General features: G+C 43.6%; 6 protein-coding genes and 1 non-coding gene across 11 annotated transcripts; 4 read left to right on the top strand and 3 right to left on the bottom strand.

Annotated features, from left to right (window-relative positions):
• Positions 1-1,192: 1,192 nt before the first annotated feature.
• Positions 1,193-6,975, bottom strand: LOC119563533 (WD repeat-containing protein 44). Of its 2 annotated transcripts, XM_037877005.1 has the most exons (10): positions 6,498-6,975; positions 6,231-6,435; positions 5,194-5,283; positions 4,965-5,103; positions 4,132-4,897; positions 3,867-4,067; positions 3,084-3,807; positions 2,204-3,022; positions 2,016-2,144; positions 1,376-1,939 (listed from the first exon to the last, which is right to left on the bottom strand). In XM_037877005.1, exons 1-10 carry the CDS (start codon positions 6,581-6,583, stop codon positions 1,784-1,786), a joined length of 3,315 nt encoding a protein of 1,104 aa, XP_037732933.1. In that variant the 5' UTR covers positions 6,584-6,975; the 3' UTR covers positions 1,376-1,783. The 2 variants fall into 2 exon arrangements, with proteins under 2 accessions (XP_037732934.1, XP_037732933.1); XM_037877006.1 differs by lacking the exon at positions 5,194-5,283 and having other exon boundaries at positions 1,193-1,939.
• A 411-nt stretch (positions 6,976-7,386) lies between these two features.
• On the top strand, positions 7,387-12,570 carry LOC119562883 (zinc transporter ZIP13 homolog). Of its 2 annotated transcripts, none has more exons than XM_037875999.1 (6): positions 7,387-7,625; positions 10,928-11,272; positions 11,343-11,450; positions 11,514-11,927; positions 11,989-12,144; positions 12,209-12,570. In XM_037875999.1, exons 2-6 carry the CDS (start codon positions 11,062-11,064, stop codon positions 12,385-12,387), a joined length of 1,068 nt encoding a protein of 355 aa, XP_037731927.1. In that variant the 5' UTR covers positions 7,387-7,625; positions 10,928-11,061; the 3' UTR covers positions 12,388-12,570. The 2 variants fall into 2 exon arrangements, with proteins under 2 accessions (XP_037731927.1, XP_037731925.1); XM_037875997.1 differs by having other exon boundaries at positions 7,387-7,724.
• A 1,063-nt stretch (positions 12,571-13,633) lies between these two features.
• LOC119563284 (40S ribosomal protein S8) lies at positions 13,634-15,513 on the bottom strand. The gene is made up of 4 exons (XM_037876610.1): positions 15,452-15,513; positions 15,063-15,169; positions 13,996-14,407; positions 13,634-13,788 (listed from the first exon to the last, which is right to left on the bottom strand). The coding sequence occupies exons 1-4, from the start codon at positions 15,453-15,455 to the stop codon at positions 13,685-13,687; spliced, it is 627 nt and encodes a 208-aa protein (XP_037732538.1). The 5' UTR covers positions 15,456-15,513; the 3' UTR covers positions 13,634-13,684.
• LOC119545871 lies at positions 13,852-13,897 on the bottom strand. The gene has a single exon (XR_005219150.1). It is a non-coding gene; the product is annotated as a small nucleolar RNA R442 (small nucleolar RNA).
• Positions 15,514-15,974: 461 nt separating the features above from the next.
• On the top strand, positions 15,975-17,229 carry LOC119552163. 2 transcript variants are annotated; one of them, XM_037861997.1, is made up of 2 exons: positions 15,975-16,790; positions 16,873-17,229. In XM_037861997.1, the coding sequence occupies exons 1-2, from the start codon at positions 16,119-16,121 to the stop codon at positions 17,134-17,136; spliced, it is 936 nt and encodes a 311-aa protein (XP_037717925.1). In that variant the 5' UTR covers positions 15,975-16,118; the 3' UTR covers positions 17,137-17,229. The 2 variants fall into 2 exon arrangements, with proteins under 2 accessions (XP_037717925.1, XP_037717916.1); XM_037861988.1 differs by having other exon boundaries at positions 16,852-17,229.
• Positions 17,230-17,775: 546 nt separating this feature from the next.
• Positions 17,776-20,633, top strand: LOC119563037. Of its 2 annotated transcripts, XM_037876240.1 has the most exons (3): positions 17,776-17,922; positions 17,978-18,648; positions 19,774-20,633. In XM_037876240.1, exons 1-3 carry the CDS (start codon positions 17,838-17,840, stop codon positions 20,479-20,481), a joined length of 1,464 nt encoding a protein of 487 aa, XP_037732168.1. In that variant the 5' UTR covers positions 17,776-17,837; the 3' UTR covers positions 20,482-20,633. The 2 variants fall into 2 exon arrangements, with proteins under 2 accessions (XP_037732168.1, XP_037732167.1); XM_037876239.1 differs by having other exon boundaries at positions 17,978-20,632.
• Positions 20,634-21,183: 550 nt separating this feature from the next.
• Positions 21,184-22,670, top strand: LOC119553195. The gene is made up of 2 exons (XM_037863449.1): positions 21,184-21,340; positions 21,396-22,670. The coding sequence occupies exons 1-2, from the start codon at positions 21,241-21,243 to the stop codon at positions 22,454-22,456; spliced, it is 1,161 nt and encodes a 386-aa protein (XP_037719377.1). The 5' UTR covers positions 21,184-21,240; the 3' UTR covers positions 22,457-22,670.
• The last annotated feature ends 225 nt before the right edge of the window (positions 22,671-22,895 follow it).

The raw sequence follows: 22,895 nt of genomic DNA, 5'->3' as shown, positions 1-22,895 counted from the left end.
CATGGGGTGGACCATTAGTAAATAGTATCTGTGATTTACGTAATGATCTTTTATACCACATAAGATCCCCGATTAATTTTTAAAAAAATTACGCATACGCAAAAAATTATTCATACGACATGTTCACTCGGCTAACTTTTTTCTTAGGAGAACACGTTTCGAACTTGGTAGGAATGCTAAAAATGTATTTTTACGGTGAAAGTAAGATCCCAACAAAGACATCCATTTTGTGGCTTACAAAAGACCCAAAAGAGAATTTACCGACGTGACTTTCTTTGTTAATATAGTATTAAGGCATACAAGAAAATTAAACCGAATGAATATATTTAAATTACCTTAGTGAATAGGATAGTTCTTGATAAAGATTTCTTATAGCAGTTTTGTATTGTCCCAGTGATAGCCAAATAAAATGGGCCACACTACGAATGCGTAATTAATTCGGAAAATAGGCTCTAGCTAATATCTAATTAAGTTCTTCTTGTAAAAAGCAAACATTAACTAGGTCCACCCTTATGAATATGCACAGATTTTGGAGAATTACTACGCCATGAATGCCAGTTACATATAGACATGAAAACAGCGAGTTAAAGTAATAGCTCTAGTCGTGCTTCCCTTTTTACCACTTTTACTAATGTCACTGCTGAGTAAAAGGAACCCGAAATATATGATACTGTAGAATGCCAGGATGTAATCTATGGGTCCACATGGCAATGTGTATATTTGTTGCAGTCTATCGTTTTCGGGGGTAAAGCCATTTGAAAATGGCGCATTTATTATTGAAGGAGTAGACGGTCAGCCCTAAAATATGCAAATGAGGTAGGGAAGCCAAAAAACCAGTCAACAGGAGCCAAATCATTTGAACCAATGCCCGTTTCACTCTTGCCTTGCTTTTCCTTACTTGCAAACCAAGTTTTCAGTACTTCAACCCTGCAATTATAATACCTAAGATTTACAAATGTCTGCATTGTGGTTGTCAATATCAAGTTACAACCATCTTTGTTTACTTTCGACTTATTACCAGCACGCACCTTAGGAAGCCCCAAATACGAAGGTTAAGCTGTTGTTAAATAGCCGGCCTGCCCGTTGGAATGAATGTTTTAGACATACTCTAATCCCGAAGCACTTCAAAACCAAGCCCCTCTACCCATCATCATAAGCAAATTCGTTAGCAGAATTAAAGTTACAGTTTATGTCCTGTTTGCACATTTTTACTTTACTATACACAAAATATATGTTGTTTAAAAGTTAATTATAGTAAGTTGGTTAGGTTAGGTATGTAGACTTTTAAAATAACTTATCTTCGATTCGGCGCTCCGAGTCATTCGTACCCTTGCAGGTTGGCCAGTAGTTCATTTTAAATCTAGTTAAAGTCAAGTGGTGACTTATGGCCCGACGGACAGATTTAATCATAATCAAGAATATCAAAAACAAAGCTTCTGTACAGTCAAATGTAACTTACTAGGGTATAACAATATACAATTGACTTTCGAAATAATCAATTTGTTAAACAAATACCTATACACATATTCACACACTCAGCGTTAAAAATACATAACATATTTTGCGTAAGATTAAACAGTTCGCGCCAGCAGCAATTGTTAACAACTTTTACAATGGGAATAAAGTGGGTGTGGGGACAGACTGAAATTAGTAAATACGGATTATGCATAGAAATATAAATAAGCGATGGCGCTAGTTACTAACGATACAAAATGTCACAAATACAAAAATAAAATAATATTTTACTTTTACTCCTCTATTTATCTCGTCCACTAGCTAAAGACTAATCCGCAATGGCCGTGTAGGGCAGACTGCTGTGTTTCGGCTTCGTCTTGTTGATGAAGACCTTGATGGCGCCATTGAAATCGGCGCTGACCAACACATAACCACATCCCTTTTTGTGCTGCTCGACCAGTGGATCCGGCTGATTGTGAGCCAACTGCAACAGGAAACAAGTTTATTAGAACTGCTCTACTGTAATCCGAAGCATTCGATTCGGCTGGATTATCACCCACCTTCTCATTCGATATTTCATCCGGTTCGGGCTTAATGATAGCCTCTGGGTGTGGCGCGAATATGGCACAAGTGACCGTAGCGTTGTGTGCTTTAATGCCTTCCCAGAAGTCGCTGCGATCGCGCCGAACCTGCGTGTATATAAAATCATTATAATAACATTTTAAACAATACGTTTTCTGTCACCCACCGAGCTGAGTTTTGAGTAGTCGTGGTTGGTTTTCCAAATATAGATGCATTGATTCTCGGACCCGGCAATTATATACTTTCCATCGTTGCTGAACGACCCCTTGATTTGCGAGGACACATTCAAATAGCCCTTGTACTTGCAGGACAAGTTCAGGTCCCGCAAATCGTAGAGGCGGACTCTACTGTCGTTGGAGGTGACCAGGATCTTGTCCTCGCCGGGCATCGGTTCAATGCCACTGATCTTGCGGCCAATGCGATTTTTACCCCTGGTGGAGCGCACATGAATCTGCGTGTGGTACTTGAGCTGATCCGTATTATAAAATATGCAACGGCCGTCGTACGTTCCCACCACAGCGAACTGTCCGTTTTGGCAGAAGTTGGCAGCCGTTATAAGCTTCGCCTGGCCATCCACCTCATTCCAGAGAGCCACCTTCTTGTCGGGTATATTCCACAACCTTAGCTTGCCATCGAGACTGCCACTCAGAAAGTAGCGATCATCGCGTGGATGGAACGCAATAGCGGTGACAAAATCGATGTGCTGAAAACAGCAAAGGCACTCCTTTCTGGAAATGTGCCAGAGCCGCACAGTCTTGTCCATGCTGCTCGACAGTATGAAGTAATTCTTTGACCAGCTGACGTCCAGTAGGTCGGAGGTGTGTCCATTGTAGGTGCAGAAAGGTTTCGGCATGAAGGGGCCCGTACACTTCTCGGCGGCGGTGGCCATGGCAATGGCTTCTTCTGCCGAATGCTGAGAGACGAGCGACTCTTGCGAGGGCGTGGGCGAGGATTTTTGGTCAGCGTTGTATTTGTTGCGCATGTCCTTTAATGAGATGATGGGCGTATTACAAATATGTACAATTAAGCGGACTGAACTTTGTTACCTGGAAAAACGGATAGGCATCCTTGAGTACCCAAATCCTCAACACCTTGTCCTGCCCAGCAGTGGCCAGCAGTCGTCCGCATGAACTGAACTTCATGCACCACACAGCACTTGTGTCTTCCCCACTCAAATCCTGGACATGCTGCAGTTTGGTGAACTCGTACGGACCCTTGTTGGACGACGAGGCCTTGATTTTAATATTTTGCTCGGGATTCATGGCATCAACAATATCGGCCACATCCTCCTTGTGCCGCGCATGCGACACCTCGGACGCAATCGACTTGGCCTTGTCCACCGTCTTCCGCATGGTGGTGCCAATGAAGCGTTTAATCCGCGCCGTCTTCCTTTTCAGCCGACTGCCATCTTCCGTCTCGAGCTCCTCCTCGTCGGGCTGCTGGCCCTCGAGGCTTGGCGGAATGCCAATCACACTCTCCTCGTCGGACTCCTTCTGGATCACCTCCAGATGGGAGGTCAGCTTTAGGATGTGCAGCGAGAGCGGATTCCATCCCTCAGGCACTGGTGGTGAACGCATTTCGGAAAGCGGCATATTCTCGCCCGTGTCTAAATTTTTAACAGGAACTTGTTCAAGGATCTCAAAGTCGGTTAGCTGCTTGCCTGAGCTGGTTCGCGTGCGCACGTAGATGTTCATCTGCTTGAGCACATCCTCGTCGCCGGCGGACTTGCGGCGCTCCTTGTCGTTGACGCCACGATAGAATCCGGGATAGCTAAATGTGTAGAATTAGGTGTTAAACAAAATAATGTAAATAAAGCACAGAGTACTCACCGTGTGGAGCTTCCCAAGCTGTTGGATCCAGTTCCCGCCAGCTTTGGTCTGTTCGCACTCTCCATGAGCATTTTCTCAATGCGCTCGATTTCATCTTGGGACGGACCCTGTGCCTTGTTGCTAGCCTCATCGCGTGGTTTAACCACATAACCTCCCTGGATGGCCTTGAACAAGTTCAGACCCTGATTGGGATCGATGGAACTGCAGGAGATAGTTCCACATGTCAAAAACGTATAACCAAGTCAACCAATTGCCGTTTAATTACCTAACCCTTCCTGGTGCCGAGTTACTTTTCGCCGAGTTCGATGGACTTGGCTTGGAGTGAACTGATGTGGAACTGCTGCCCAGAGATTGCGTGGGTTTGGGGCCAGCAATCGTGACCGAAGAGACCATGGAACGCATAAGAATTGCACTTGTCGAAGGCATGGACGAAGATGCCGCCGTGGTCGAGGCCGAAGCCGAGACGATTGTATTGGTGGAGGAGCAGGTCAATGTGTTATTGGAGGCTGAAGTGGTCGCATCATTTAGGGAGCTCTCAAACTCCCGCAACTTCTGCTGAAGTCCCTGCACACTCTTCACAGATCGGGTATCACTATCGGTATCTTCGTTGTCCGCCGGCGGCAAACTGTACTGATCCGAGGAACTGATGGAGCAATTCCGAGACTTCTTCTTTCTTCGCGGCGGAGCCACGGGTCCAGACGAGGTGATGGAATCAGTGGTTTTGGACTGGGCAAGCTTAGTGCTCGCTATCACATCCGGTTCCTGCAGCATTATGCCGCCAGCAGTTGAGGATTGCAGGGAGGAAACTGCACTAGGAGGAATCCCTGTCGTGGTGGCCGCTGCCTCCTGACCACTTGGCTGATGCTTGGGCGACACCCTGGGCGTGCTCATCCCAGAGGAGGTGTTTCCAGTGCTCGGCGGAGTGGTGGAGTTGGTGGAGGATGCAGGCAGCGTCTGCTGTTGCTGCTGCGCCTGTTGCTTCTGCTGTTGCGCATTTAGCGAGGCCAGCGACTCGCGATCTATGCTAATAGCTGGGAGCAAATAAAACAAGAGTGTCAGTGGCTGCTTTGTTTCTTGAAAAAACCGATTTTAACTCACCAGACGGATCAATGCTGCCCGCCAAGATGCGGCCCACGCGACCCAGTGATGTCATGCTCTGTATGCTCATCGCATCGGTCTCAATGACCTTAAACGGATGCGTCGAACGGTTGGTGAAAATGCCATCCGTTGAGCTGTTCTGTAATTTGAATTAAAGTCATAAGTACACCTGGGAGACTAGCGGCAACACGAAAAGCTGAGCAAACACGCTAGATTACAAAATGTATACCTGAGAATCAGGTGTGAGTGTATTTCCTGGATTGTCATCTTCATCGTTTTGCATGCACTGACGTAGTTCGTGAAATCGCTGTCTACCCGACTATATGCGATATTTATGTCATTTTTTAAAGTATGCATATTTAACATTGGTCGAGATTCGAGTTAAGGTTGTTTTTCCATTTTTTTTCGAGTTGGGTTTTGTTTTTTATTCGTTGGATTTACGAAATGAGGCGGAGAAAATATGAAAGTAAAGAACACAAATATGGACACAAAATTAAGGGGGTGATTTGGCTATTATTCAGTAGATAGAGGTGTTTGGCACTTAAATATGTTTCTACTAGAATTTCGAAAAATATAAAGCACCAAGTTGTAATAAATATAAGTGTGATTATGCCTAGGTTTGCGAAACTATAAAGTGGCAAATAATTATGAAGAGACCTTTTTTACTCGAGTGGAAAACGTGAGATATGTCTAAATGCTGAATATAAAAACCTAGCTTTATCTTTATACCTTGAAGTGACTATGCTTTTGCAAACAAAGGCTGGGTAAACTATAAACCATATCATATCGATTTTTAATCAATTTCTAAGGTCAATATAGAGCAATTAAACATTTTATGGCATTTTTCTCTGATAGTAACCAGGGGCAGTTGTCTAAAACTGGTAGGTATAAGGGAATATATAGGTGGAAAGGGAAATAACATGGATAATAATGCATTTCTAAACGAAATTTGGTTTCACGAGTTCATTACTGGTCTAATAATGGAAGATAAAATGAAGTAGCTACCTATACATTTATGTACTTTACCGAACAAAGTTCAGTCTCTCCTACTTTGTAATTTTGAAAAATGAATGCGAATCTTCATAAAAACACTCTACAAATCATAACACCAGACATGTGAGCTGAAGGAGGGCTTTCGCACATATGAAAATGGTTTCCCAAGGCCACCGATGATGGATCGTTGCCCTGGCCGATGACATCATTGACTGGGTCTAGCAAAACGTGGGGGGGAACGGAGAGCACTCCAGTTGGACCCCTTGCACTTACAGATCCGAGCACGGGCTTGGGCTCGACGAAGACCCCGGCCTCCTGCTGCTTCAGCCGGGCACCCAGGCTGTTGGTGGGACTCCGGGTGGCGGGCGTTCCAGCGCCAATGGGCGTAGCATCGCTGTCGGAGGAGGCGGCCGCGTTCACACGGACGGCGGGATCGGGAAAGATGAACTCCTGGGCCACCTCGGGCGGCAGCTTACGACTGAAATGGCGGAAATGGCTGGGTTAGCTATAGATCTCCAAGGTTACCCGTTGAATACCCACCACAAAGTCGAATGGCGATTGGGCGTAGTGTCCTCGGCATCGAAAAACTCCTCTGAACTGTCCGAATCCGTTTCCAGCTTACTCATCTCGTGATTTCCGATTTCTGATCTGTGATTTGTGCGATTCGTGATGGCTTTCCTATCGCTATTACCTAACCACCCAATTCGTATGCAAATTGTCCACGAAATTACGCTTTTCTCTGTTTTTTTTGTTATTGATTCCCTTTTGTTGCTGCGGCGCCCCACTGCCTTTTGTTGTTGTTGCTGCTGCTGCTGTTGCTAACTACTGATGTGACGTCACTCGCTGCCGCACTAGCGCTGAAGGCACTGCACTTAGCATTTTGCCATCGCCCGCGTGTGGATAAACATAGTCTCACTGTTAATTTAGGGCCTAATCAACTTGTTAATTGAGTTTTTACGCTTGATATGCGTAAATACTAGTGGTGTCAAAGATGCAATTGTTTTCGATTGCATCGAGTGTGATTCATGACCAATCGATTGAACTAGGGGTGGGCAGATGGTCGTGGTTCATTGTCGTGACACAAAGTCACTTGCTAAATGGTACCTGATACTTTGATTATGTATAATAAAAAGGTGTCTTGTAATCTAAAGATTAGTGAAATAAATTAAATGAAAATAAAAAACTATGACAAAACTTTTCGAGCCAAATAGATTAATTATATTTCTATGATCCACTTGCCTTGCTGTACATTTTATTGAATGGCTTTTAAGTAATTTAAATTAAAACGAAGTTTCTTTTTTCAGGAATACCCCCTTTTATCAAAGTCTTCTACCTTGGTTTGGATCTGTGCTATACGATAGTTCCTGCTAAAATATCGATAACGCCACATTTTGCTTATGTTTTGCCATCCCAAATGCAATTTTCCGCACGGCCCTCGAAATGTATAAACAAATGTATAAATGCATGTGTTTTTGGCGAGCTTGTAACTTTTAGCAAGCGACGCGCGGGGCGACCACAACGCAAATAAAGCCCGTGAATTCGAATTCCGCGGGGCCAAGTGTATATTTAACTTTCGGCAGAGCCCAAGCGAAATAAAAGTGAATCCGAGCAGTAACTGCGGAGTAAAAACAAAACGGGTGCCAATGATCGCTACTACGCAATAGAAAAGTAATTTAGCAAACAATTTCGGCCACCGCACAAAAGCCAATTGAAACAAAACCGAAAGTTTTGATAAGAGCACGTTAACCTGTGGCAAACCAAAATACGGTAAAAATAACTGCATAATAATCCGAACAGATTTCACAAGAATCGAGCCTTAAAGCAATCAAAGTCTGGAAAATAATAGAAATCACTAGTGCTTCATCGACCTTCTGATTATGTGACATTTTTGCATTGAATTGAACATTAACTGAATCGATTTAAAAACATATCCATAATATAGTTTAGTTCTAAATTGCTCAAATATAAGTTTTATAAACGGAATGCTTATCAGTTATATGTACAATTGTACATACAAATGTGAAAAATACTATATGTGCAATGATAGACCTTTTTTCTTTCTTTCCATTATTATATCATGTGGTTACTGGACAATAACAACAAACCCATTTCCGAAAACCAAGAGAAAATACCATGTATTACAGTCCAACTATCAACTTCCGCATTGATCTTCAAGCATGCCCAACGGCATAACTAACCTAGTGTAAGATTATCCACACGTCACAAATAGCGGCCATATTTGATAAATTTTCAACAGTGCTCAATCTAATCTGAAATCCGTGCTCTGAACACTATAATATTATGCGTGTATTGCTCTTTATCAGCGGTGTGTACATATGTACATATATAAAAACAAATCGACTAGACTTTGTTGAACAACAATAAAATATACAATGATAACTTGTTTTGCAAACTGGTTTCGCGGCTTCAATCTTGTTTATTAATTTCAATGGAGAATCGAAGGGTTTTGATTCTCTTTGCTGGCGTACCCATGTGATTTTCAGAAATTAATTTCAGTACATGTCACCCAGATCAAAACAAAGGTTTACAAGAATGACAAATCTATCTATAAGAATGACGAGTATTCCCGAGCTATACCTTGATAAATAACCGGGAAAGTACCAGTTTTTGTTTTCCGACCTTTTAAGTCTTTGTTTTAGGTCATGCAAATAATATGTACATGATTTCTCTATATATTCGGCTGATATCTTGGTCAGGCACTAACCTTATCTGCCCCAAGGGACCCAGTTTCTCACTTAAATTCTGTATTCCGCACGTTTTGATTGATAATCAAAGCTTTTTCACTCCGCCATGTCTCATTTTAGTGCAGGGTGCAAAATAATCTCGGCCATTTTGATGATCCACTGAAAAATTACGGCCCTAGAGGCGACAACAATGATTCAGAGGCTATTTACGAGTCAGCAACTCTTTAAAGTGCAATATTTTATTATAATTTATAAGCATAGCCAGCTATGGAATCCCCTAATTACACTCTCAATTCAATTCTTCTATATGAACGGCTGGTAAAGCCGATTCTTCCCCCATAACGAGCTCAGTTACCGGCGCGATAAGACACGACTTGTGGAGCTTGGAGCATAAATTTCCGCATTAGCAACAGTCAAGTGTGTGATAGTTACAGTTGAAATACAGATACCCACACGCCTCAAATCAGCTTTGAAGCGCAGAAGAATCTATTGTCCACGAGTTCTATGTATAAAGAAAATTGTGCTACTTAATTTGTCTCCTCTAAATTCGCATATAATGATCTGCGATTTTTGGATTAATACATACAGGATTGCCGGAAATCTAGACAGTCTTTTCATGGAAGGCTCGTCCGAAAAACACAATAATTAAGTCCAACAGCTAAATAAATATTCCTCATTTATTGTGCTAAAATTGGAGTATTTATTCAAGTGGTCGACGCGTGTATACAAACAAACTTGAGTGGCTTCCTATTAACGAATTTTGACTACTTTAAATAAAGCCTTATAAACCGGCTTTGAACCCGAACAACAAGATTTTCTTTGCTAACGTATTGTATGGAATTCTACAAAGATAATCTTTAAATGGCGTAATTTACGATTACACAGTTTAAATTTGAATTGGTCATGGATCAAATCGAGTTTAGATCATGTCAATTGAACTAAAATTAAAGATTTGATAGACACTCTTTGTACAGCTTCTCAGTTTTAGAATATATAGATATTCCCCGCTTTTTTTTGGGTAATTACACGGTGTCTAAATCTAATCTAAATAATTTGCTTTGTGATAGTTCAATGACAATGACTGCGAAAGATAAGAGTCGGCCATAGTTATAGTGTTTCCTTCGCTCATGGGTTCGTCTTTCGCATCGCTACTGCTATAAGAATGTAGATTTCGAACTTGAGGTATAGTCGCAGTTCTTGCGGCAATTGTTGAGACGGTGGAGGCAACATATTCCTCTGAATCCGATTCCGATTCCCCAATACACATGTGTAGTATTGCCGTTCAACAAAGCCGCCGAAATCGTACCACTCCATTGTACCAGCGCCATCGTAATCTTATCGCTGGAAAAGTGAACAGTTTAAGCTGCATCGTGCACATCAAATCGGAAATCAAATGGAAACAAAGTATCTTGACGTGGGCGTTTCGAGCCCAGCGTCTTCTGAAATTTCGTTTAGTCTGTTTGTGCACATTGGAAACGACGGTTATCGAGTTGGCCTTTCTGAAATTATTATTTTTCGCTTAATTTACGGTCTGTTTTGGCTGGTGGGAGTGATATCAGTGTAGTTTATGGTCTATATAAGGGTGATTTACAAGTGAAAGTTATCATTAGATTCCTTACGTGGATGGTCTTTTTAAAAAGTTTTTTTTTGTAAATTGCTTTACTATATTAAGCTAAAAATCCAGGGATTTAAAACGCATTGTAAAATGTTTTTATCACTCTTCAGTAGTTTTCGATATTAAAAAAGGAATCGATCACAGTACTATTACTAATATAATATCTTTTAGATTCCTAACAAGCTGTATACTAATTATGCCATCCAATTCGAGAAACCTCATAAAACCCTGTACTAAAGATAAAGTCCATAGGATTGCATTGATATGGAAATTAACTTTTGCAATTAAGTAATATTTTATGGTTATAGTGGGGCAGGACTCGATTACTCATCCTGCCGAGCTAATTATCGGGCAATGGTATTAGTTTGATTGACTGCTGTTCCTTCTAGTCACACTTAAGTCGCTGTGCTTAAATTTTACAGAGACCTGCTTATCACTGCCCATATATTGATTTTGGCTGACATTGTCCATATCTAAAAGATTTTCCCATCACCGTGTGTCTGATACTGAGAAACGCATCTAGTTATTCAATGATTTTGTTGCCAGGTGGCGGATTTAGGGAAAATATTTGCCGTACTTCATATTTGAATCAAAATTAACGTGTGGATTGACAATTTCTTAAATAGTAAAAATCAAATTTCGACTTTCAGTTGACTCAAGACCATCGTACACCGCACATATTCCTTCGAAAGTCATTGGACATGAACAGGCGGTAGTGACTGAAGAATATATCCTTAGTTCCAGCACAAAACAGCTCATAAACAGCCGCATAAGGCAGCCTAAAATGACCAACCACAGCAGCTTCTTCGATGAACACTTCGCCATGATATACTCCAACATGATGGACAACTACGTGCCTGAGTACTTCAAGAGCTTCGAGTACACACCATGGGTTTTCTCTCTGCTGGGATCGGTGGTCATCGGGTTGAGTGGCATATTCCCACTGATCATCATTCCCACGGAGGAGAAAATGGCTAAAGAGGGATACAAAGATCGTAAGTTGACCGCTTTTAAAGAGAGAATATATATTTTAACTACAAACTTTGCTGAATTCTCGACCTCCAGCTGCAGAATCAAAACTCCTGCGAGTGCTCCTGAGCTTCGCAGTCGGTGGTCTTCTGGGCGATGTATTCCTTCACTTGCTGCCAGAAGCCTGGGAAGGCGATAATCAAGGTGAGTTCCCAAGGAAAACCCCAAGTTATAAACTAGTCTCTATAAATACTATATCTTCCACAGATCCCTCTAGTCATCCATCGTTGCGGTCGGGTCTTTGGGTCCTTTCCGGCATACTCATCTTCACAATTGTGGAGAAAATCTTCTCCGGATATGCCAGCGCAGACGAGGAGAACCCGCAGCCCAAGTGCGTGGAGATAGCCAACTGCCTGTTGCGACGACATGGAGGACAATTACCAGAGGGCGAGACCTCCGAGAGTTGTGGAGGCGCCTGCGACATCGAGGACGTGGATAAAGTTTGTTTCCTCCGCGAACGGGAACTGAAGTCGAAGGAGAGGAAGGATCAGCCCAAGAAGGTGGCAGGGTATCTGAACCTCTTGGCCAACTCAATTGATAATTTCACACATGGCCTGGCCGTGGCTGGATCCTTTTTGGTCTCCTTCAGGCATGGAATCCTGGCCACGTTTGCCATATTGTGTGAGTACTTCAGAATCTACGTTGCCCGTGGATAGGATCTCATTTATCTCCCTCCTTTCAGTACATGAAATTCCGCACGAGGTGGGCGATTTCGCCATCCTGCTTCGATCCGGCTTCAGTCGCTGGGATGCCGCGCGTGCGCAGCTTCTGACGGCGGGAGCTGGCCTCCTCGGCGCTCTGGTGGCCATCGGCGGCTCCGGCGTAACGTCGGCCATGGGTAAGCTTAAAGGGGCTTGCCAGCTGCCAGGTGACAACAACTGATCTTATCTTTACATTTACAGAGGCACGTACTTCGTGGATTATGCCGTTCACTGCCGGCGGCTTTCTGCACATTGCTCTGGTCACAGTATTACCTGATCTCTTGAAGGAGGAGGAGCGATGGGAGTCCGTTAAGCAGCTGCTAGCACTGATATTTGGCATTGCGTTAATGGCCGTGATGACCATGCTATTCGAACATTAGGAACTTTAGATGACAGCAGTATAAGATGAAAAATTTAACCAGAAAAACAGTTTTAGTGCGCGCTAAGATTGTAATTGGCAGTTTCAAATTTACATGAATTTGTTGTACTTTATGGGATTAACCACAATCCTGCCTGCGTTATGTAATTATAGCCAATATGAATGATATTTAAACTATTGTTAATGATAACGTATTACTGTATCATACTTATGAAACGAAATTCAATAGACATTTAAGGGAAAGTCGTTGGCTCTCCACTATCCACGAACTGCGTTTACTTGAAGGAACACCATATTTTGGATGCCATACGTATTTGTATACACCAGGCAAATTGAAAGAAAAAACAAGGAAGAACGCTATAGTCGAGTACCTCGACTATCAGATACCCGTTACTCAGCTAAAGGGACCAAAGGGAAATGGAGATATGCAAGCAGCAAAGCGATATTTAAATGCGCCACCTACCGGCGGAAGACAGATTTAAGCATTGTGGGCGTTAGGGTAGGCGTGGCAAATTTTTTTTTGGATCAATCGATAGGCATGGACGAGACCAATACTTTTCAGTTAAAATTTTTAATCTAGCATAAAAATTGTGGGCGCCACAGGCTTGGGCGGTTTGTGGGCGTTAGAGTGGGCGTGGCATATTCGCATAACAAACTTGCGCTGCGTACAAGGCTACGGAATATAAATCTGAAATCCCAATACTCTATCTTTGATAGTTTCCGAGATATCCGCGTTCATATTTACGATTTTTTGAAGTTTGTGGGCGGTTTGTGGGCGTTAAAGTGGGCGTGGCAAACTTTTTTTTGGGTCAATCGATAGGTATTGATGAGAACAATTCATTTCAGTTTAAATTTTTACTCTAGCATCAAAACTGTAGAAGCCACAGTTTTGGGCGGTTTGTGGGCGTTAGAGTGGGCGTGGCACTCTACTGAAACAAACTTGCGCTGCGTAAGAAGCTCAGGAATCTGCTCGCCAAATCTCAATAGCCTAGCTCTCATAGTTTCCAAGATCTCAGCGTTCATCCGGACAGACGGACAGACGGACAGACGGACAGACGGACAGACGGACAGACGGACATGGCTAGATCGACTCGGCTAGTGATCCTGATCAAGAATATATATACTTTATGGGGTCGGAAACGCTTCCTTCTGCCTGTTACATACTTTCCGACGAATCTAGTATACCCTTTTACTCTACGAGTAACGGGTATAATCAGACAAATGCACTTCCTATAAAAAACAAGTTGTTTTATTCTGTTTTTCTTTGCAGATCGCGTCTGCAAGCTTATCTAGTGCCTTTATTTCTTAGACTTGATCTTCTTAAGGTAGAATTCCAACTCCTTGCCTTCCAAAATGTAGCCGTCGGAGCGACCGCACTGTCCGGGGCGGGAAGAAATGCAAGCTGAAAGGGAAAAGAATTAGACAGGGCAACGCACAAAAGGGCAAAAAGATTTTAAAGTAATGAAATCAGAGTAACTATGACAAGCCGAATCACACCCAACAGGCTTGCATCTCTCTTAAAACAAGATCGATGCAATAAAGTAGTTGGATCGCTAGGGTTTTTACATCACTTTAAAGAGCTTTTATCGTAAATAAAGCAAATACACACCCAAGATACGGCCGGAGGTGAACTGATCCTCGAGGGCCTGCTCGACCTTGCCGTACTTCTGGCGCTCCAGGTACTTCTTCATGACCTTTTCGCTGCGCTTCTTGGTCAGCACGTCGTTCTCGTCCTCCTTCTGGGCGTGCTTGGGGTTACGCTTGCGTCCCAGGGGCAGGACGTAGTGGGCCTCGTACCACTGACGGAAGGGCGTGGCATCGATCACCACGATGCTGTTCTTCACCAGGGTCTTGGTGCGCACCAGCTCGTTGTTGGAGGCGTTGTAGACCACATCGGCGATACGGGTCTTGCGCGCCACTCCCTCGGAGGCCCAGGCGAAGTTTCCGTTCTCCAAGCGGAGAGCACGGAGCTTGCTGTTTCCACCACGGGTGCGCACCTTGTGCACGCGGCTGGAGCCAAGCTGAAAGAGAAGAGTTTTGGGTTAATCTGAGTTTCTTTTAGGGGAACACATTTTTAGATTTTTCCTTTCAATCAGTAGTCCGAACATAATGCTTTTCAATCATCAAGAAGAGTGCTCGAGAGCACAATTGCAGTTGACACGCGTTAACATCATTTTGTATTCTAAGGTAAGCCTAGGACCGGTTTTCGCATACTTGTTGGAATTATTGAATCCTGGGATCCCAAATTTTAAGTTAATGGTCAGGGATAACAGTAACAAGATAAATTAATTAGATTTTAGAGAGATATTAATTAAAAGTGTAACCATAATTTAACAAAACTGGGCATGTTATGTTCAATATTGAAACACTTTTTGTAAATAAAAAAAATATACATTAATAGAAGGTTAAACATAACTATCTTAGGCATGTGATCAAAGGGTTTCAAAGTAATATTTCAAGGTGATAATACCTTCCAAATGATTATTATGATATACAAGAAATCGACCCACATGGTCGAGTTGTCGGTTGGTTACTTGTGGTAAAAAAAAAACCACTGAAAATGTGGTGTACTAGGTGTACTTTTCTCCATCGACCATTAACGCTTAACCGGAGTATGAGAAACTGGAGCTTGGTATCGGAACCACCTTGTAGGGACTACCCGGGGATTATCTTTACCTTGGTGTTGGCGGCGGGGCGGCCCAACTCGAACTTGCGCTTCTTGCGGAGCGACTTGCGCTTGCCTCCGGTGGCCCGGCGTTTGTGTGCACTATCGCGGCTAATACCTGGTATTAGGAGAAATAATAGCAGATTAATAAAGTAGTCAAGGCACTCGAAAACCAACCGAAAATACCAAGAACATGGGCGCACGTTGGAGGAGCACTGAAAGCAGCCGCCTTGCACGGGCACCAAGTTAATCACTCGTATTTCTTTTAATTCACATATTTCACGTTGCGTTTCGCTCGATGCCGTTGTAAACGTACTTTGTGCGCACTCTCATCATGTTTGCAGGCCAATTTCAGCCCATTTTCTTGATATTTCGACGCATTTTGCGAGAGTCGACTTACCCATGTTCGAGTAAAAAGCGAGAAAGAAAGGAAAAGACACGCACAGCACCTCGTGTCAAAAAAGTAGGGTTATTTTTTTGACGTTTGCCGCGGTCTGGCAGCGCTGCACTGTTAAGGCGCGCCCAACAGCACACAGAGTGCTGTTAAATAAATTCAAATAAATAGTAATTTCGAAGGAAATTTTATTTAAATAATTAATTAGGATTTTTTTAAGACTTCTTTATTCAAATATTTTTTATACTTCTGTTAAACAACGGAATTTCGATCAGCTGGTTTCCGCAAAGTGCAGTTTTTGAACATTATGGCAACTCTGTGAATTGAGAAAATCAGAAAACAAAATTAAAAATGGTTTTCTCCATTTATACACCACATGATTACAAAAAAAATTTAGTTTTTTTTTATTTAATCGCAATACATTTGTATTTTAAATACGTTAGTTCAACAATTTAACAGTGCAAAGGATCCCCTTAATCTTATCACCAAAAGAAGTATGACCAATCAGGCAAACTGTTAAACTGGCAGATTGACATCCCGCAAACGGTCACACCCCGAAATACACTGTACTTTTTGCAGCGAAAATAATAGCAATTTGATAAATAAACGCGTCAATTGCAATTTACAAACAAATTTGCCAGGAGCTGGCGAAACCCGATCCCCGGATTTGCTGATGATGGTTGGGAAAAACTTCAAGGCTCTAGCGCACTTTCACCGCCTGACCGAGTACATAGTACAGTGCAAGCACTGCGACAAAACGCTGTCCTCCAAACACACCTCCTCCAACCTGACGCGCCACTTAATCCGGAACCACAAGCTCTTGGCCCGCACCATTTTCGCCGGCGAGGAGGGCAAGATGCTGGCGGAGCTCAAGGACGAGCTGGAGGCCTCCGAGGACCTCAGCTTGGAGCTCGCCGAGGGCGAGGGCGAAACCAAGTCGGCGGTGCGCGGCATCATGGGAGGGAAGCGCGATCGGGAGCAGGAGCAAATGGAGCGGCACAGCCAGGAGGCTGCCGAGATGCGCAACAAGGTGATTGGGAAGAACAACAAGCTGTGGGCCCACTTCATCCGCATCTCCGAGTTCATGGCCAAGTGCATGCACTGCGGTAAAACCCTGTCCTCGAAGCATTCCTCCTCCAATCTAATGCGACACATTGTGCGGCGCCACAACAATCTGGCCAAAAGCCTGAATCACTCGCACCAGCACCTTATGACGCCCAAAAAGGAGGCCAACTCCTTTGGCGGCCTGGAGCGCCGGCAAACGTCGGCTGATCCCCTGGAGAAAGTCAACTTTGACGATGTGGACAGCATCATCGAGAAGGTGGCCGATCACCTGGACGAAGAGGTTTGTGCTTCTTACCCACTCCACCTTCTTTTACACACCAATCCGATCTCTGGTTTTTAAGGTCACTTCGATTTCGCTGCAGGAACCCTTCTACGAGTACGTGGTGGACAACTCGGACAACTCCGTGGTGGTGGACAGGTGCGAGGAGACGGAGCCAGCGGACATGCAGAACATGATGCCGCCGGACAACGCCTCGCTGGCGGAGTCCACCACCCAGCTGGACGAGAAGCTGAAGGCGGAAACGATATACTACAACGAGATGGCCGAGCTGGCCAGGGCCAAGCGGCGGCTCATCGACCTGCAGACCAAGAAGCTGCTCCTCGACATGAACGTGGTGGACAACTAGCCAACTGACGATTATTACGGCTTGTATTTGTAGGGAAGATAAGGCGGGCAATATGATAAATTACACTTAGGTACGATTATACTTTAAACAATACGATCTGTGCATTTATTGTGCGGGGGAATTTGGTATTTCCAACGGGGCAAGATGTTAAACAATTTTTTACCAACTTTATGAAAAGAGGGAGATTTGTCAAAATTGCAAGAATACTTTCTCATTTATTTTTGTATTTATTTATATTATTTGAAGTCTGGCTTTAAAAAATATTGAACTATTTTAGTTTTCTAAAGATAAGTAAAAGTATAAAAATATTTGTTTCTACGTGTTCTCTGAAATAATAAACTTGAATAATTTGTTATTACAATTGATTATTGAGAGACTATACGTTTTGGAATCTTTTAATCGTTTGAGCTAAATTCAAATGTGGTAATAAGCAGTATAGAACGGAAAAATCAAAGTTGTTTATTGAAATAGGTGTTTGGTTTTGTTTTGAACAACGAGGTCATAAGAATGCATTCAAGAATTCAATTTCATAGAAGACAATTCATATATTATTTGAATTTTATTTTCTAAAAATGATCAAAATAGTAGGCTTACTCCTTGGATATTTTACTTTGGGATATTTTAACTTCTCGGCTGCGGGCACACTTTCCCTGGAAAGTTTTTCCTTTCCGTAAAATTATGAAAAACTTTAAATTTGAGCTATGCCCAGGTATTCGCCGGAAAAACAGAGCTTCACTGCATCATCCTGCTCTTGGGAGAACTCAAGCTTCTCATCCGATGATGCTGGTACATATGTCCGGGAATGGCTTGAAATCCCTCCCACTAACTTTTGTTTTTTCAGCTTCCCAAGATCTGGAGAGCACACTGTGGAGCCGCCGTACGCAGTCGGAATTCCCACAGGTCTCGAGGCAAAGACATGGATGCAATCGGTTGCCCCAGTCGAGGTCCCCAACTAGAACCCTCCATGGACATCGGAAGCGAAGAAGATTCGAATCATGGGAGCCAAGCGGTTCAACGTGTACAGATGCCTTTCAGTCCATTTCGGCTTGGAAGTATACCGAGTTGATCCAGGATAACCTGACAATGGCTCTGGTAGACGAGCTCCACGATGACGGTTGCCTGCTCCGCGAAAGATGGAACGAGATCGAGGATACGTTGGCGGATATGGTGGCCAAACGTCTCCAGTCGGTGCCACAGGGCCCGAATCCGACGTTCGATTCGTCTTACGTTATCCGAGGCCACCGAGTGATCAGGTGCGACGACGGTTTCTCAAAGATCTTCCTGGAGGATTGTGTAGCCGAAATTAGAAAAGCATGGCACGGCCTACGCATCAGGCTTGTCCACGCCAGCGAGATACCTTGTGAAGCCGCCCTGGCAGCAGTGCAGGATCAACGGATTACCTCATCCACCGAGGATATGGAGCAGACGGAGGAAAACTCTTTTCGTTGGATAGTACCACGGGGAGCTCAAGTCTCTGACACTGCGATCCAGGAGATCCATAAGATTCCACAGGCGAAGGAGACGGAGGTAAACGCTTTTGGCTGGATAGTACCTCGAGGAGCTCAGTTCTCAGACACTGCGATCCAGAAAATAAAGGAATTCGATCTCACTAAGCGGAAGAGAAATCGGCAAAGGTTTCTGGTTCCTGATGGCTTGAAAACATGGAGAGTGACCCTTTGTGGAGCTGATGAAATACGCATTGGCCAGTACACTGGACCTGCGTTTAGAAAGGAACAGCCAGAAAAAACAGAGGAGGATCATTTGAAGAAAAGCCACCAGATGGAGGAAATGAACCAGATAGAGGAAGCGCAGCAGATTATGGAGGAGGAGCAGACGATTATGTCACAGAATACGGATGAAATGATCCAGGAGGATAAGACTCCACAGGCGAAGGAGACGGAGGTAAACGCTTTTGGCTGGATAGTACCTCGAGGAGCTCAGTTCTCAGACACTGCGATCCAGAAAATAAAGGAATTCGATCTCACTAAGCGGAAGGGAAATCGGCCAAAGTTTTTGGTTCCTGATGGCTTGAAAACATGGAGAGTGACCCTGTGTGGAGCTGGTGGATTACGCATTGGCCATTACACTCGATCTGCGTTTAGAAAGGAACAGCCAGAGGAAACAGAGGAGGATCATTTGAAGAAAAGCCACCAGATGGAGGAAATGAACCAGATAGAGGAAGCGCAGCAGATTATGGAGGAGGAGCAGACGATTATGTCACAGAATACGGATGAAATGATCCAGGAGGATAAGATTACACAGGCGAAGGAGACGGAGGTAAACTCTTTTGGCTGGATAGTACCTCGAGGAGCTCAGTTCTCAGACACTGCGATCCAGAAAATAAAGGAAGTCGATCTCACTAAGCGGAATGGAAAACGGCAAAAGTTTCTGGTTCCTGATGGCTTGAAAACATGGAGAGTGACCCTGGGTGCAGCTGGTGGAATACGCATTGCCCAGTACACTGGACCTGCGTTTAGAAAGGAACAGCCAGAGGAAACAGAGGAGGATCATTTGAAGCAAAGCCACCAGATGGAGGAAATGAACCAGATAGAGGAATCGCAGCAGATTATGGAGGAGGAGCAGACGATTATGTCACAGAATAAGGATGAGCTGAGCCAGGAGGATAAGATTCCACAGGCGAAGGAGACGGAGGTAAACGCTTTTGGCTGGATAGTACCTCGAGGAGCTCAGTTCTCAGACACTGCGATCCAGAAAATAAAGGAATTCGATCTCACTAAGCGGAAGGGAAATCGGCCAAAGTTTTTGGTTCCTGATGGCTTGAAAACATGGAGAGTGGCCCTGTGTGGAGCTGGTGGAATACGCATTGGCCAGTACACTCGTCTTGCGCTTAGAAAGGAACAGCCAGAGGAAAGAGAGGTGGATCATGTGGAGCAAAGCCAGATGGAGGAAATGAACCAGATAGAGGAAGCGAAGCAGTTTACGGAGGAGAAGCAGACGATTATGTCACAGAATACGGATGAAATGATCCAGGAGGATAAGATTCCACAGGCGAAGGAGACGGAGGTAAACTCTTTCGGCTGGATAGTACCTCGAGGAGCTCAGTTCTCAGACACTGCGATCCAGAAAATAAAGGAATTCGATCTCACTAAGCGGAAGAGAAATCGGCAAAGGTTTCTGGTTCCTGATGGCTTGAAAACATGGAGAGTGACCCTTTGTGGAGCTGATGAAATACGCATTGGCCAGTACACTGGACCTGCGTTTAGAAAGGAACAGCCAGAAAAAACAGAGGAGGATCATTTGAAGAAAAGCCACCAGATGGAGGAAATGAACCAGATAGAGGAAGCGCAGCAGTTTACGGAGGAGAAGCAGACGAATACGGAATGAAGATGAGCCAGGAGGATAAGATTCCACAGGCGAAGGAGACGGCCCACCGTCACAACAACATGAAACAGAAATAAAACCAAACATTAATTTTACCGCCTTTGTTTTTATACTCATACATATTGTGTTCTTAGGTCTTAACTAATAAAAACATGAAAATTACTTATATAAATATTTAAAATAAATGTATTTTCTTCTATGCATTTATATAACATATACACAAATCCATATCAGCATAAATTCAAAAATCGTTCTGGTCCTTGGAATTTCCCATCCACACTCATTAACTTTACCTAAAAGCATGTCAAATTATACAGTTCATATTTAAATTAAAAAGACAGTGTGCCTTTGCCTTAAATAATGACTACTTCTTATTTTTTGTGGCTACCCTTGTCCAAACCTAAATCAAGCTTTATTCATTGTGCACGAAGTCAGAGCTTATCACTAAAACATGTTGATATTATTCTTGTAAATTCTATCTAAAACTTGGTCTCCACTACAACCATTTGCACCACGGGTCTACATTTTATCGTCGTCTATACATTTGTGGTCTAGTAAGCCCAATAAAACCTGCTTTTAAATATTTAAGAATTCAGAAAAACGAATTAAAATATTTTCTAACCCACATCTATGGTTTGAAACAGCGCCAACTTTTTATCATAGACATTTACCTTTTGGTATTTTTTAGGAAGTTCCTTTGATTTCGAGAGCATTGTGGTAAATGTTTATTGTTGTGCTCCTGAAAAACAATTGGACGCCGAAATGTCTAGTTATTGGCCAAAAATGGAGCGCACTATCTGCTCCTGGGAGAAAATCAAGGCTGATCAGGACACCGATACGATAATAATCGATGATGATGATGGTAAGTGGATGATCCTTGGCTTCCCTTTACTTACTTGCCCACTTGATTTCCCAAGATCTGGATAGTTCCCTATGGCGTCGTAGAATGAAGTCCGAATCCCCATCTGATGACAAGGGGTCCTTTTCCCCACAGGACGATTTCCCGGATCACAAACAAGAAGTTCCTCAGGCAGCCAAGCAAAAGACGAATAAGAAAAACCCCTATCAGATACGAAAGGCCAAGGTGAGTCTGGCTCGCTACGTTCTCTCCAGGATTGCCAAAAACGAGGCGGAGGGCAGGACGCATCCCAAGGATGCGCAGGACAAGGCTCGATACCAGGCGGTATTGATGGAATTCGAACAGTGGAAAGGGAGGAATATGCAGGCCATACAGTCCACGAAACCAATGCCAAAAAGCTCGGTGGTCAAGAACGGTAGTGCGCCGCCAAAAAGATCAAGGCGTCCAGGTCGGACCAAAGCTATAAAGACCGATGAGGTGGCCAAGGACAATCTGGTGATGGCTTTGGTGGACGAGCTGCACGAGGACGGACAGCTGCTCAGTCAAAAATGGGAGGAGATCGAGACCAGGCTGGCGAACATGGTCACGGACAGACTGATGGCCGTGCCAGAGGGTCCCATTCCGTCCTTTGACTCGTCCGACGTGATCCGAGGGCACCGGGTGATCAGATGCGACGACGGCTTCTCCAAGATCTTCCTGGCGGAGTGTGTAGCCACGATTGCCGACACCTGGGATGGCCTACGCATCAGGCTCGTCCACGCCAGTGAGATTCCAAGGAGGCCGCATGCCCGCATATGGTTGCCTAAGGGTCAAAGGGATCACAGCCGGATCTTGAGCTGCCTGAGAGCCCAGAACCTCGATATAGACATGTCGGACTGGAGCATTGTTGAGGCAGAGGAGAACATGAAGGCAAGTCAGTCGTTCATGTTCCTGATAAACCGGCGCTGTCTTCCGCAACTAGAAGCCGCCGACTACAAGGTTCGCTACGGCATTCGAATGGCGAAGGTTAAGGTCATTTTTGCCGAGACAGACGAGTTGCCAGTGGAGAACGACGAGATAAAGTCCTGGAGACATGAAGACGACCTCCCACACTCGAGTAAATTTCGACGTTTCTCCTAAGAGAAATGTGAAATTTTAGACTGGGAGCGAAAAGCCTCAGGCCAAAGCCATGTTCAATATTAAACAGGACAGGTCTAATTATAAGGAATAATTTCAGTATCAGTATTTTGCAACGACTGCAAAAATTACAAAGCTAAATGTTTTATGTGACGGAACATACATATGTACCTATTTCTACCTTGACAATGTGAATTCTGCCATTAAATTTCTTTAAAATACCAATAAAGAGAATTGTTAGAATTTAATAACAATCATAATGATTATTTTCGGTCTTGGTTATAACAGTGAAATAATACAAATCAAGAATGGTTACTGCATTAAATTACTAGATATAAATTAGAGCTAAAAATTAAAATAAAATGTCCTTCAGCAGTCCAATTAATGGTTCAAAACCATGCTGGCATGCTAGCAAAGTTCCCCACCCGGTAGCCAGAACATG

This window comes from Drosophila subpulchrella, chromosome 3R (assembly GCF_014743375.2).
Source record: "Drosophila subpulchrella strain 33 F10 #4 breed RU33 chromosome 3R, RU_Dsub_v1.1 Primary Assembly, whole genome shotgun sequence".
Classification (NCBI taxonomy): Eukaryota; Metazoa; Arthropoda; class Insecta; order Diptera; family Drosophilidae; genus Drosophila; species Drosophila subpulchrella.
Note: the sequence above shows the minus strand (reverse complement) of the source record. Positions and strands in the feature narration are given on the sequence as shown.